The sequence below is a fragment of the Mercenaria mercenaria genome, chromosome 7 (genome assembly GCF_021730395.1).
Source record: "Mercenaria mercenaria strain notata chromosome 7, MADL_Memer_1, whole genome shotgun sequence".
NCBI lineage: Eukaryota > Metazoa > Mollusca > Bivalvia > Venerida > Veneridae > Mercenaria > Mercenaria mercenaria.
Window position 1 is genome coordinate 34067082 of NC_069367.1, and position 15429 is coordinate 34082510.

At 34.7% G+C, this 15429-nt stretch overlaps 1 protein-coding gene across 5 annotated transcripts in view; it reads left to right on the forward strand.

Annotated features, from left to right (window-relative positions):
* Positions 1-15429, forward strand: part of LOC123554456 (A disintegrin and metalloproteinase with thrombospondin motifs 18-like) — a 120002-nt gene that overhangs the window by 72331 nt on the left and 32242 nt on the right. For all 5 annotated transcript variants that reach the window (XM_045344620.2, XM_045344624.2, XM_045344622.2 and 2 more), the window contains exons 7-20: positions 2230-2316; positions 2498-2607; positions 4329-4457; positions 4780-4896; positions 5462-5538; positions 6206-6276; positions 9317-9427; positions 9742-9917; positions 10047-10107; positions 10640-10790; positions 11824-12008; positions 13321-13438; positions 13677-13766; positions 14823-14983. In XM_045344620.2, the coding sequence (XP_045200555.2) occupies positions 2230-2316; positions 2498-2607; positions 4329-4457; positions 4780-4896; positions 5462-5538; positions 6206-6276; positions 9317-9427; positions 9742-9917; positions 10047-10107; positions 10640-10790; positions 11824-12008; positions 13321-13438; positions 13677-13766; positions 14823-14983 (1644 nt within the window). The remainder of the gene's footprint in view (positions 1-2229; positions 2317-2497; positions 2608-4328; positions 4458-4779; positions 4897-5461; positions 5539-6205; positions 6277-9316; positions 9428-9741; positions 9918-10046; positions 10108-10639; positions 10791-11823; positions 12009-13320; positions 13439-13676; positions 13767-14822; positions 14984-15429) is intronic.

The following is a 15429-nucleotide window of genomic DNA, read 5'->3' on the forward strand; positions in this document are numbered from 1 at the left end:
ACATGCACAACCGTGTACATGCCTTTAACATACGTTTGTTTAATCTATTTGACCTCCTGACTCGAGTGTTATACAATCATTGTATTGTCAGAATAAATATTGATATATGGATAGATCACAATGTAGACAGTTTTTTAAAATTACAAAAATTTCGAAACGTGTACTTTTTCACGGTATTTTATAAGACCACTTCTTTTTTTGGGCCAGTGTTGATTTCTTCTGAAGCAAAAGTAGTCCCCAGTATCACTTTTACGTGTGTTAAAAATTCTGAATTATTACCCACAATGTCGCTAAATGGTGCCATATTGACAGAATGCCTTTATGTTACACGCAAAAAAATTTTTGCTATTTACAGCAATACAAACAACTGTACAAACTTTGGATAATTAGATCTATGTTTTTACAAATGGTGACTAATTTTAACATAAGATGATTTAAATTAGAAATTGAATTATATATTATACGGCAGAATCAGAATAGGTAAAAGTTAACCTTTAGCCTTCTGGCGGTAAGTGACTCTGCCAGGCTGGTCATGGTCTGCTCTGTTCGCTATTTGGTCGGTAAATTTAAAGTGAACACTCCTTTGAATAAGAAACTGAATGATGGACCAGTCCGTTTTAGAAATTTAGAAGGGTAAAGGGTTAAAATTGCTATTAACCTTGTATCAGGATCATATTCCTGTAAAGATCTTTTGACGTTTATTGAACGGGTGAAATGTCTCAAGGATCTTAAGACAGCAGCAGCTATCTTATATACTGCACGTTGTTTTTAAATCCAAACTGCGTCTTTGAAAAGTACAAAGAATATTAAAACTTGATCAATTATTTATCTGTCTCTAAATATCATTGTCGGTTTCAATGTTGTCATAATTTTAAATATATCCAATGGGCATGTTTCACTAAAATATTTTATCTTTAGATATTTACTTCAGATGTACAAAAATCCTCATAAAATGTATTTGAATTTACTAAATATGTATAAATTAAGATTGCATATAAAGCTACGTACATAATTAAATGTCGTGCAGTATCAGCTGATTGTTAAAAATAGCCAGACTTTATACTGTGTTTATCAATACATGTCTACAATGTGTACTATTTCTAACCTATTGCATATTTTATGGTAAGGGGTAAATAAATGGATCGGATGTAGGGGGAAGGTGGAGCAAGGATGAATATTCAACTGGGAAAACCACGCTCCTTAAACGCAATATTCCTACAACGTCGCAAACACGCACATACAAAACACACACACACGCACGCACACACTACTAACATACACAGATAAACAAACTGAAAAGTAAGAAAAAAAACAACACTGTTAGGCATGCGCCTACAATATTTTTCCGTTTCAGATTCTTTTTGTTGTGGGCCTACTTTGCGATGCATGGCTCTACTGGTGTGTTTGGGGTGCTCTGTGCTTCCGGGAACTCTACCCTTACATTTTGTCTTTTACATAAACTATACGAAGTAACTGTTCATGTTTTTTTCAATATGAGCCGCGTCATGGGAAACCCAACATAGTGGCTTTGCGACCAGCATGGATCCAGACCAGCCTGCGCGGATGATGCTTTCAAAGCCTATAGCAATTAGAAAAACCGTTAGCGAACAGCATGGATCCTGACCAGACTGCGCGGATGCGCAGGCTGGTCTGGATCCATGCTGGTCGCAAAGCCACTATGTTGGTTTTCCCATGGCACGGCTCATATGAACTTCGGATCTATACCTTTAAGGTACTTAATTAACATCCCATCTATTAACGAAAGTTATGTAATAGACCGAATGCATTCCAGCAACAACCTTATGGTTCTTGAACCAAGTCCGGCATTAATTGTCCCCTTTATGGCAGTGCAGCGGAATATGATATAAATTTTGCTTTATTGTATTTTCACATTTGGGAACTCCTTTTAACCCTTAGCCTGCTAAATTTCTAAAAGTGGACTGGTCTATCATTCAATTTGGGCGGTACCACTTATTATTCAAAGGGGTGTTCACTGAAAATTTACTGACAGAATAGCGAACAGTGCAGACCTTGATGTGCAGGCTGATCTTGGTCTGCACTGGTCGCAAAGGCAGAATCATTTGCCGCCAGCAGGCTAAAGGTTAACGTAAGACGTTCTAAATCAGAAAATGAATGAAACTTCAGTGCATGCACGTAATTTAGATCTATACCACAGGCAATCGTAGTACTAGAAATATACCAGTCTTATATTTATAATACTTTTTAAAGGTACAATCGGAATGGGCAAAATCGGACGTTCTGGACTATGAAGTTACTATCGATATCAAAGAAATTGTAATCTGGGAACAAAATCCGGTAAGCTAGATTCTTCTTTGATCATGTTCTTTCCACTTAATGCTAATGAAGAAGAAGCTTTCATCCAATGTCTATTCTTGTTGTTAATTATAAAAGAATCAGAAATACAGAAATATGAGAGGGAAATGGAGTAAAGTTGAACTACTCTTAAAATTCTAACAATGCATTGAAACATTTTCAGTCATGGTACTCACCTTCTACTGAGCTGGATGACACGTTGTACAGTATCTGTAATGGGGCAAAGACACGTGGGCTTTGGTCAGACTATGACCACATACATCTCTTTACTGGGTAAGATAGTTTGAGTACATCCACGAAAATTGACTATTAAAGTGTTCTTTATAGCCTTAAAGATTTATAACCAATAAAGCTGGCCAGCACTAACGAGGCTTTCTGAATTAATATGGTAGAAGCAGTTTGTTCCACAACTATCTTTGTTTCGCGCAGTAATCATTTTTACCATTGCTTCACGCAGTAATAATTTGCCTACCTTTGTGTCGCACAGTAATACACGGAAAAGTGCTCTAAATCTTTCTGGTTATAGTTTGCTGAAATTTGAAAACATACACAGTATGAAATAATGAGTTAGAAATTTCAAAACGTAAACATTATTTGTCTATTGTTTCTATGGCAACATCAATACCACTAAAGAGCCAAAAAAATTGATGGCATCATGATACAAAAGACCAATACGATTTGCGAACACCTCTGTTTAAATGTTTCCAACGAACAGGAAAAACTATTCATGTAATATGCATGTAATGTTGATGAAATTGGACACGGATTTGGGATCAAGAAATTCTTTAGCTTGAAGTCATCGTCTTCTCATGCCTGATTCGCAGATTGTCAATGAAACTTTTCTGTCTACTTTTGAGACTCCAGTAATACTGATACAAATTTGTTTTCATAAGGGTATTGTGCTTTTAATCTTCATTGGGATAAAAAAAATCGCATTTTACTTAATTGTCTATTAAAAAACCCAAACTGTTTTGTGATCTCCGTTCAGCACTCATTTTCATGCGATGGCCAAAACAATATAAACATTTTAATGACGTAACGTTTATAATTTGACGATATAAGAGTAATGCTATAAGGTTCTTTCACTGGTTACAGGTGCAGATGGGAATTTCCGGTCTCGAGGGTAACTGTTAAGGCGGTAACGAGGTTCCTACCGAGTTACCGCCTAAACAGTTACCCGAGAGCCGGATATTCCCATCTGCACCTATAACCAGTGACAGAATCTTTTTCTTGCATACCGATATCAAGATATAATAATAAAAATAAAATCAGTCGAACGGCTTTCTTTTTAGAACTATTTCTTATAGCAGCGTATTTAAACAAAGCGCGGGAAATCAACGTCCGTAAACAGGAAAGACGTCATGACGTTTCAAAGACAAATAACAATGTTTAGTTCAGGTTTTGTTTTATCAGTTCCAGCGTAACGTTATGAATTTTTGATAAAATAATGTGTTTTGAATCGAGAAATATACTATCAGGAACAAAGAGGAACTGTCAAGGTATTGGGTTTTTATTCCGTTTTTCGAAATAAAATATAAATAACTACATAAATCTTCTACATATATGTAGTTCGTAATACGTCATTTAAAGCACGAGAGTCATCTTACACCCCGGGGTGTAAGATGGATTTTTCCAGCACCGGTAAAAATACCGGAAATCCCCGTCTGGTATGCAAGAATTAAAATTCTTATAAATATTGGCTCGCTTTATGCAAACGTAGCTCCGAAAATAAGTACGTGGAAAGTCATGTTTTACCGAATGTAAAATAGGAAAATTGGCAATATTGTGCTGGATAGCGTCATATGGCATTGTCATGGGGATCAGCATGTACTTATTTACCCAAAGACAAAATATTGTGGTAATGTCAACTATGCATTCCCTTATTTACATTATATAACACGCTCATCTGTTTTTGATGATATACGAAAAATTGAGAGCACTTTCACGGGTATTTATTGAACATCCCCCATATAATTGTTCAAATATATTTTCAGGAGATCCGGTACAGATGTATCTGGGAAAGCGTATACCCCAGGGATATGCATAGACGGTGACAAATGCGCCGTATCTACAGACACATCTATAGCCGAATATTATGTTGCCACACACGAACTTGGGCATAAGTAACCTTCTGATTACATTATTTGTTCCGAATTTTTTAAGAGTGTGCCTTCAGATTTATATTAACTTTATCGATATTTAAGAAGGAATTTCTTAATGACTTCAGATAATCAAAGACAGTATTTATATAAAAAAAATGATTGTAAAATATGTAAAGTATCTTTGCTATGTTAGTTATGCAATAAAAAAAATGGATGTCGAATAAAATGAATTTGTACACTTTTTGAAGTTTCATAGATGTTGCTATCTGATTTAAACATTTTGATATGGATACATGCATTTGTTGACGTGGACCTTTAAAAAAAGGTATATCACTTTTTTCAGTCTGAATATGCAACATGACGGGGATGTTGGATGCCCGAGTCCTAACAATGGCATTATGGGAGGTTTAACATCCGGCTGGAGCACTTGCAGTGTTGCGGCATTCAAAGAATTGCTCAAGTACATTGATATCTAAGTAGTTTAGACATTTATGAAAAAAATATAAAAACGTAATTATGTCCAAATTTTAGGAAAAGGTAACCATATGACGATTTCTTTTCAATTTTAAGAGAAACGTTCTTGGGGATTTAGTAGTACTATCGTTTGCTTCTATTATTTTTACTCTGTTAAAGACATCTGTCCACCACACTTCAGTTATCCTTTAATATTCCAGTGCATTGTCAAAAACATCGCTGTTTTCTAGCAAAAGAATGCAGTAACATGGTAAACCAGTATTATGAGAAAAATATTTATAATTAGTAGGGCTAACTTGAATAGATATAATAAACACTCGCGGATGCGCAGGATGCGCAAGCTGGTCTAAATCCATGGTGGTTGCAAACGCACTATGTTTTCTCATGGTGCTGCTCATTTATCAATACAAAGACTATCACCAGTAACATAGTTCTGAAAATATTCCCATCTGCAACATATTTCCTATAAATAACACAGACATTTATGTCAGGGGAGAAAATCTATTCGATAGGAAAAATATCTATAAAATAACTATGGTTTATGTTTGTAGCGGTACGTCAGCTGACTGCTTACTACAAACTGATGTAAGTGAATCAACTATATGGACCTTAGAAGCCGTGTGGCCTGGTAGGTTTTGTTCTTGTATACATCACATAGTATAGAAACACTTTTATTGAGATAAATATTTAAATTTTACACCCCATAGCAATGTCCTCCAAATTAAACTATTCTGTCAACGTTAGTGGATATATAACTGGGGCCTCAAGTTACTTGAATGTGTGAATATAAAAATAATTTATGTTAAGCTGGTGTACATAATCACCAGAGTCTGCATTCAACAAATGTTTGTCTTTGTTTTTTTACCGTGTTCCCTTATTTGTTTGTTTTGTCCCTGTTCTCCATTTCGTCCGTTCTTTCACTTTGTTTGTGCTTTATTGTGTGTAAACACATCCAAACATACACTGATATAAATTTCATTTTGTAAGGGTGCGTTCTAGGGGTGTGGCTATACCTGTTACCTAGTTATGTTTGTTTTTTCAACATACTTTATGACGTAGTCAGCAATATATAAACGAGTCTATTTCCAGCTGAAAACCATGCTTTGATTTCAATTTTGACAATAAAGTCTTGAAACAATTACTGACCTATCATTTTGAAGAGGCATCATAATAATTGCAAAAATGTATTTTTTTTTTCACAAGATTTTAAACGTTGCAAAAATGTTAATTCATTAGGCAACGTATGTTTTGGAAAGTATTCTTAAACATATAATTATCGTGATATTCGTTTTAAGGTATGACGTATTCAGATGACGAAATTTGCCAATTACAGAACGGTGCTGGCTTCGTGTACGTAGGATCATTGGTATGGATACACATTTTCAAAAACTTTGATGTTATCGTGTTTTAAGCTTAATTAAAAACATATCTAGTCAGGATTCAGTTGCTCACGCGAAGACATAAAACAGAACTGCAAACATGTAAAAAGGACGCATTAAAATTCATTCTTAGAAAAAGTGTTTCATTCCCAGTTGGTTGTGCATTTGTATTTTAACCTGCTAAAATACTTATCTGTTATCCAATACGTTTTGTTTATTTAAATATTATCCAGGTTATGTGTGAATATATATTACAGTCTACGCCATTTCTCTGAAACAAAAATGGAATTGGCCTAATTATTTGTCCTGTAGCGTAACCTGAAAGTTATAGATATACTCTTTTCCCAGATAATCCAAAACAATGAGGTGGATGTATACACGTTTTTTCACGTGACTGATCACACGTGCACTTCTTTTTCTACCAATTTTTATAATGATGTGTAGTCTAAAATTAAGAAAGGGCATAATACTCAGCTAAGCGTAAAATACATAATAAGCAAAGGACTTGATACTCACCTATGTGTATAATACACAATGAGTAAAGAACGTAATACTAATACTCAGCTAAGCGTAAAATACTTTATAAGCAAAGAACATACTAAGTTATACACAACTAAGCGAAAAATTCTTAATGAGTAAAAGACATAATACTAAGCTAAGCGTAATATACTTAATGAGCAAAGAACATAATACTCATCTAAGCGTAAAACACTTAATGAGCGAAGGACATGATACTCGGCTTAGCGTAAAATACTTAATTAACAAAGGACATGATACTCAGCTAAGCGTAAAATATTTGATGAGCAAAGGACATAATACTCAGCTAAGCAAAAATACTTAATAAGCAAAGGAGATGATACTCAACTAAGCGTAAATACATAATAAGCAAAGGGCATTATACTCGGCTAAGGGTAAAATACATAATGAGCAAAGGAATAATACTCAGTTAAGCGTAAATATTTAATGAGCAAAGAACATAATATTAAGCTAAGCGTAAAATACTTAATGAGCAAAGGACATGATACTCAGTTTAGCTTAAAATATTTTATGAGCAAAGGACATGATACTTAGCTAAGCTCAAAATACTCATTGAGCAAAGGACATGATATTCTGCTAAGCATAAAATACTTATTGAGCAAAGAACATAATACTCAGCTAAGCGTAAAAAAATGAGCGAATGACATAACACTCAGCGAAGCGCAAAACACTTAAACCAAATGTTTTGCTTTGTCTAGAATACCTGATATTCAAAAGATTTTAACGGACTTTTTGTCGAGCCCACTTGCGGAAGCGAAGACATAGTTGTCCAAATGGCTGTTCGGTGTATGTGCGTGCGTCCGTGCGTGCATGCCCGCGAAATGATGGTTAAGTGACTGCATAACGGTACTTTCTCTTTGATGTCATTCATTCCGTTCTGTTTATGTGACTATTTTTCTTTTTATGTGACTGTTAGAACAATAGAGAGAACAATGGGGGAGTCACATAAAGACCGTTTCGTTAGAACGTCCGTCAGTGCGTCCGTCCGGATTTGTTTGTCCGGACCATAACTTTGACATGCATGGAGCAATCTTGTTTATATTTGGCACGAATGTTAACCTCAGTGAGATTGAGTGTCATGCGCAAACCCCAGGTTCCTATCTCAAAGGTCAAGGTCACACTTACAGGTCAAATGTCAAATTCAAAAATATTTTTGTCCGGAGCATTTCTTCTTCATGCATGGAGGGATTTTGATGTAACTTGGCACAATTGTTCACCATCATGAGACGGAGTGTCATGCACAAGAACCAGGTCCCTAGGTCTAAGGTCAAGGTCACACTTAGAGGTCAAAGGATACAAGAATGGCAACTTTGTCCGGATCATTTCTTCTTCATGCATGGAGGGATTTTGATGTAAGTTGGCACAAATGTTCACCTTCATGAGACGGAGTGTCTTGCGCAAGAACCAGGTCCCTATGTCTAAGGTCAAGGTCACACTTAGAGGTCAAAAGTCAGATACAAGAATGACTTTGTCTGGAGCATTTCTTTTTGATGCATAGAGGGATCATCATGAGACGGAGTGTCATGCACAAGATCCTAGAATTACTTCCCTTTGTTGTTACTATAAATAGCTTATATTCGTAACTTTTTTATTACTGATCGTAGGGAAAAATCAAGACCACTTTTCTGTAGTACAACATGCATGTTACATCCAATTTTCAGGTGTATTTTGACCTATCTCTACTGGTGAGGATTTTTGTGTGGACTTAGAATTTTTTTTAAAGACTTACGTCTCTTTGTTGTTACTTTAAATACATGTAACTTATATTGTAACTTTTTGCAATCTCTTTTTTATTTGACATAAATGTTTGCCTCAATGAGACAAGGAGTGTCATGTGCAACTCTCAGTCCTTTTGACAGCTGGCGGGCTCGACATGTTGCCCGTGGGCATCTAGTGTTATTCTAGATAAAGCCAAAACTGTTGATTAGCTTTTGCAATTCATTTTTGTTTATTTGAAGCAAATGATATTCCAGATTTAAGGCTTGAATAAACGAATCGTGATTCATTCATACACATAGAATGTACCGTAATTACATGTATATTACGTGTCATTTGTCATAAATATATTTTATGTTTCAATTCACTAGAATTGAAAAATGTCTGTTTTAATCTTCTCTCAAAATAAATAATTAAATGTAATATTCATTGGCACAGTGGTGCCATGAAAATGAGCAGAACCATGAGAAAACCAACATAGTGCATTTGCGACTAGCATGGATCCAGACCAGCCTGCACATCCACGCAGTCTGGTCAGGATCTATACTGTTCGCTTTCAAACCCTATTACAATTAGAGAAACCGTTAGCGAACAGTATGGATCCTGACCAGACTGCGCGGATGTGCAGGCTGGTCTGGATCCATGCTGGTCGCAAATGCACTATGTTGATTTTCTCATGGTGCGGCTCAAATAGTATTTGAACTGTTGAAGTTTTGTAGTTGTTTGATGTTGCATATTTATCAAAGATTCCTAATATCAAAGTTTCTGTTGTAGAATTCTTGTTCTGGGTATAGATGTATGAATCTAGATCCAACATCACAGCAGTATGGTGTCAGCTTTCGATATACGGCACCGACGGACGGAAGGTATTGTGGCGAAGATATGGTACGTTCTGATTAGCTTCAAGAATAACTAACTACATTAATTGTAGGAAAACAATGTGTTCCTGGAGTACGCGTCCGTTCAATTGTACATATGTATAATTATAGAGTTCCATTTAAACCGGGGCTCAGGGGCATGAGGAGTTTTGCATATTTCATTAGGCCTACCTCTCACGAAAGTATTCCGTCTAACCTTGTCTGCTGTTATATTTCTAAGTCGCATTATCATTAATTAGATCTAATTTTTAAAACAACTAATAATTTCATTCCAATTAATAGAAAGTTTGAACTGAGATCATCCATATTTTGGTAATTTAGGTTTGTACAACAAGCCAGGCCAATTATCGGTGTATCAATGTAACAGACACCGGTATTGACCCTTCCTTGATAAACAAAGTAACAGGAGGTTGGTCTGAATGGGGAACAATGACGTCATGCAGCCGCACGTGTGGAAACGGTGTTCAGTACAGAATACGAACGTGTGACAATCCAAAGTGAGTCTTTCAAAATGACTTCTAAGTTAGATAATTTCTGTTACATACATTAGAATCCCATTTTGTTACAGCTTGGATTTCGATTTTCTTTTCCCATTATTTTTTTTTTTATTTTTTTTTTATTTACAGGCCCCAAAACAGCGCATTTTGTGAAGGCGACGCATATGATGCAGAACTTTGCAATACTCAGGTACATGTTAATTTAATTAATTCTAATCGTGAAATCAACTGTCGTACTTTAAATATATGTAAATATTCCCCTTGTATTATTTGTATCTTGTACTGGAGTGAAAATACTAAACATCCAATGTAAATGACCAAACCATTATTTATTTATATAACTTTAAATACGTCCATATGTATGTACAATGTATGTACACATACACTGTACATCGTGATCTAGCAGTTAAACCTTAGGAACGGGAGGTCATTTTCAAGTGATAATATTGTACGGGTTTCAAAGTAATATAAATTTGAAACTATGAGCAACGCCCTTTTCAAGATACTGATAAATGTTATGTGCGTCTGGAATTATTGTATTAAATCATACTAGGCATTCAGTATTTTTACCAGCTACAAAAGGTTGCTTTATTTCCGATCTGCTGTTACTTTTGCTTGCTTGCGTACTCTGCTTGCAAATGATCTTCTTACAGATTTTATTAAACAACAGTTTGCGTTTTTTGTTCTGTCTGTAATAATCTGAAGGCATTTTTAACTTGTAGCCATGTGATGGGGATAGTTCAGTAGAAGCTGACCTGATTACACAAAGGGCAGGAGAAACATGCACTAAGTGGAAAACAGATAACATGTACTCATTAATTGGCCTCGTTTCGGCAAATTACCTCAATACAGGGGCAAAATCTGGTAACAGTGGTGAGTAATGAAGTTATTTTATAATATTGGATAGATCTACCGGTTACAGAACAGCAACGTTAGTAATTTTGTAACACATTTCATTTCTATATTTGCAAAATGTTCACAAATCTGCGTAGGATTTGTTATTAACCAATACTTAAGGTGATGTCACTTTTCAAAATTTCCGGTGAATAACAAAAAACCAAAGAATATTCAGTTCTTTCCAAAAACCGTTATATTATGATTCAGCCAAATAGTTTCCTTTGTCTACCAGAAAGGAACAATTCTTGTATCTTAATATTGAGAGTTGGTACCTTTATAACAGACAATAAACTAAAAAATAGACATTCATATGTGATTTCGTTGAGCTCAACAAAGCAATTTCAAGCACAAATATTAATGTGGAATGTAAAGTAAGTTTCACACTACAATATCCGAACAAAAGACTTTCAAAAAACAATGCATTTGCAGAATAGAGAGATAAAAATAATTTTGACAGCTTGTGAAAACTAATGACAAATTTTGACAGGTATATGATGACTCATGACCTTATTAACTTTTTTTCTGTTATTTCTAACTTCCTGTTTGATTTTCATAAAATGGGTATTCTATATTGTAGCTTACAACTCATACATTAAAACAATAAAAGAATATATTGTTACCTCACTGTCGTTTTGTCTATCCATGTCTCGTACGAATTCCTATTGTTTCAGTCATTTGTCAGTAATTAGAGCAACTCACAGTGTTGCAATCATACAAAACACATCCCTTATTTTCACATAGATATTGAGGATTTATCTAATGAGCACATGTATTGGAAACACAATTTCAATACCGACTGTGTATTGTAATAATGCTAAACTATCTCAGCCATGACGTGTCTTTAAGTATGCTTTAGAAATGAATCCGGTTTATATCAAGTCAAGGAACACATCAAGGACAGGCAAATGACCAAGAAATTAGGTATACAATGTAACAAGGTATAACCACAGGCAAGAAATTGTATCTTGCAACGGAAAAGTAAATTTACTGTTACTATAAATTTACGCAGACGAAGCCCAGTGCAATGTTGTATGTGACACTGTGGATGGTTACGCTGCCGCTTCATCAGAAAGGCATGGTATAATTCCGCATGGAACTCCATGTTCGCACAGTTCGTTGTCGACATTTGTGGAGAACAACAACCTACCGAGAAAATCGGACATGTATGGAACGTGTGTTCAAGGATATTGTTTTGTAAGTAAAAAATCAAGTATTCCAAGTAAATCCCTATGTCTTCTTTACATAAATTAATGCTTATAAATACAAAATCGAATACAAATACAAAACTTCGAAAATTTAAAGTCCATATTCATTTTAAAAAGATACAGTAGAAACTCCATCGCCTGTCTGCAAATGAGCCTTTCGTCAAAGTTACGTTAAAAACTTGGATGGACTTCCCTAATGTAGTTCCGGCTTAGATAACAAAATTATTCTGATTGGCTGATTATGTATGTCAATACGCTAGAATGTGTATATGCAACAGAAATGTGCAATGTGAATTAAATAATCAATACAAATGTGTACCACTGTATGATTCAAATTCAAAATCATTTCTACGATGACTTTCATTCATCATTTCGAGTTTTATCGTGTAGCTGCGAATATTTTACATTCTGTTTTTGTTTGTTTACATTTCGACTAGCATGTCATCTAGACCGGAAGTTTATTAGGGAAGTCCATCCAAGTTTTTCTGAAACGATGACGAAAGCATAAAGTTCACGGAGTGTCTCTGTGATATGAAATATTGAGACAATATGACTGGTGCACAATGGAAGATAAATTGCCACATGTTCAATATGCATAGTACTCATTTACCAAAATATGCGTTTTAGGTGAGAAATGCGCCATTGAAATGGGTTAGTATATTTTCCCGTTCACGACCATGGTTCTTATAGTATACCTAGGGGTAGGACATGTATAGTGGCATTTCCTTTCTGGTCTGGCGCAAGTGGTTAAAATCTCGTAGATAATGAGCATTGCGCGTACGTGTAATAAGCGAAATTATCCTAAAGGTGGAAATATAATGTTTATTTTTTCAATATGTTATTTACTTTAAATATGGCCGTACCCACAAAGATCATATAGGTGTTAGTAAAGCGTTATGCGTTAACAAAACCTGGGGGTGCCTAGGATGTTTCCGTATGTAATAAATATGGAAGATAATCTTACATTATAATCACATATGGTGTACTTTCAGTCTGCAATGACGTTTGCCAAAATGTCATTAAAATGTTAACAAACGGTATTGTTAACCTGACTGGCCGGCAAAAGCAAAAGGTTACAAATTCATTGCTTCAGTAAAATATTCCTTTAATAGCTTTAGAATAAATAATTGGTTATCCACAATGTTGTTTTTGTCTAAATCAACATCTGTATTGACAATGTAAGGACCTAATTTTCAAAACATTATCTTTATACACTCATTTGGGGCTTTTATATTTTCGTTACTTTTATATACTTGTACACAAATAGAAAACATTTTGTGATGCATTTTGTTATTGTTTAGTTATTTGGATGTGATCATACATCTGGCAACACGCAGAAGGACGGCTGCGGAGTGTGCGGGGGAGATAACTCTACATGTCAAATAGTAGAGGGAGTTTATGACACAGTGATAGCTAAAAGTAAATATTTTTCTACTAGTAACACAACTTGTTTTAAAAACCATTGATGACAGTAATTTTAAAGTAATGATGGTTACATATTCCATAGGGAGGGATCAAATGAAACACTTTAATTTGTTTTGGTAAATGTTTGCTTATTATATTGTGTACAAAAGTACATGCATGCTTTTGTATTTTAACATATACCGATATACATATACTCATTTTGTTAATGATAACTATTTTTTTCTCATTTTAGGTGAAAGAGCAAGGATTGTTCGTTTACCAACAAATTCTACACTTATACAGGTCTATTTTGTATACAGCACTATGCAAAATCATTATCTTGGTAAATATTGTCTTTGGTAGTTTTGACTGCATTCTTAAATTAAATCAGTCACAATGTTAGTAGTAACTATTCACCTTTTCTTAAAATTATTATAGACCTTTTACGTTAGAAATTTACATTACAAGGAGATGAAAATACCCAGTGCCCTTTTTCCCCTAAAATATTTTATCTTTAGATATCTACTTGAAATATAGAAAAGCCTTATCAGATGTATTGGGTTTTTTTCTATCTGGTCTATAACTCATGATGTCGTCCATTTAGGAATTTGAATATTACTTGACACAAATGTGCCTAATATTGAGACAACACATCTTGCACACCACTCATTTCCCATTTCTTTATAACTCTTATGTCAAGGTCACAGTCGGAGGTCGAAGGTCAATATGGTTTTCATTCCTTTCCTGTCTGGTTCATAACTCTGCCATCCATTATTGGACTTTAATATTACTTGACACAAATGGTCCCCATTATTATACACTATGTTATGAACAATACCCAGACCCCTAGCTCAAAATTCAAGGTCAATTTAAAGATCAAATGTCAACATTGATATTTTCCTGTCCCGCCTGTGAAATGTTTTAATATAAGCTCATGTACCGTTGGACCAAGTTAAAATATTTGTTGGGGTATTTTTATTCAGTATTACTTCCCTTTAATATGATGATTTCTTACATTTTGTCTCATATTATCCCTACAATTTCGTAATAAAGTTATATTTTCTTTTACATCTATAGATGTTATCAGCCATCAACAGCTAGATATTTTACATATCCAAATTTTAATTCAAACGTTGTGTTATAACGTATTATACTTTATACATATTATAATATTGTATATCCGTCATTGATAGTAGAGAAAATTAGTTTCCTTCTAGTAGAGGACTTTTTTTAGCATGGTAATACTTCATTCACTTGTTACATATGGGTGATTAGTCTTGCAAATGTTACAAAGAAATGCATTTATTTTAAGAAATACTAGACCCAAATTTCATATTTGAAAATATGAACAAAAAATGTCTTTCTTTTTAATTTATTATTGATTTCAATGAAATAATAGAGCTTAAAACAAAGGATACTGGCTCGCAAGCTGTCATCAGTTATCAAACCCTAATTACAACATCAACCCCAGTTAGTTTTGCTGGAACACATTGGTATTTTGCATGGAATAAACAATATATGTACGCCCAGGGACCGCTTAACCAGGCTGCTGACATTTGGGTGAGTGTGCATACCTTGTATTTACAATTCTGTCCTGCTATTGTGAAATGCATATAAAGGTCGCTAAATGATTAGTATATTTCTTTGAAGTACTAAGAACATTTCTGAATAAAATGTGATGCTTAACCTGTCATTTTTTTCTAAAGATAAATTAATTATGTCATTTAGAATTGTTTACGACTTCACTACACAAATATTAATATGAGCCGCGCCATGAGAAAACCAACATAGTGGCTTTGCGACCAGCATGGATCCAGACCAGCCTGCTCATCCGCGCAGTCTGGTCAGGATCCATGCTGTTCGCTAACGGTTTCGCTAATTGCAATAGGGTTTGAAAGTGAACAGCATGGATCCTGACCAGACTGTGCGTATCCATGCTGGTCGTAAACGCACTATGTTGGTTTTCTCATGGCGCAGCTCATATAATAATCAAGACCTTCTTGTGT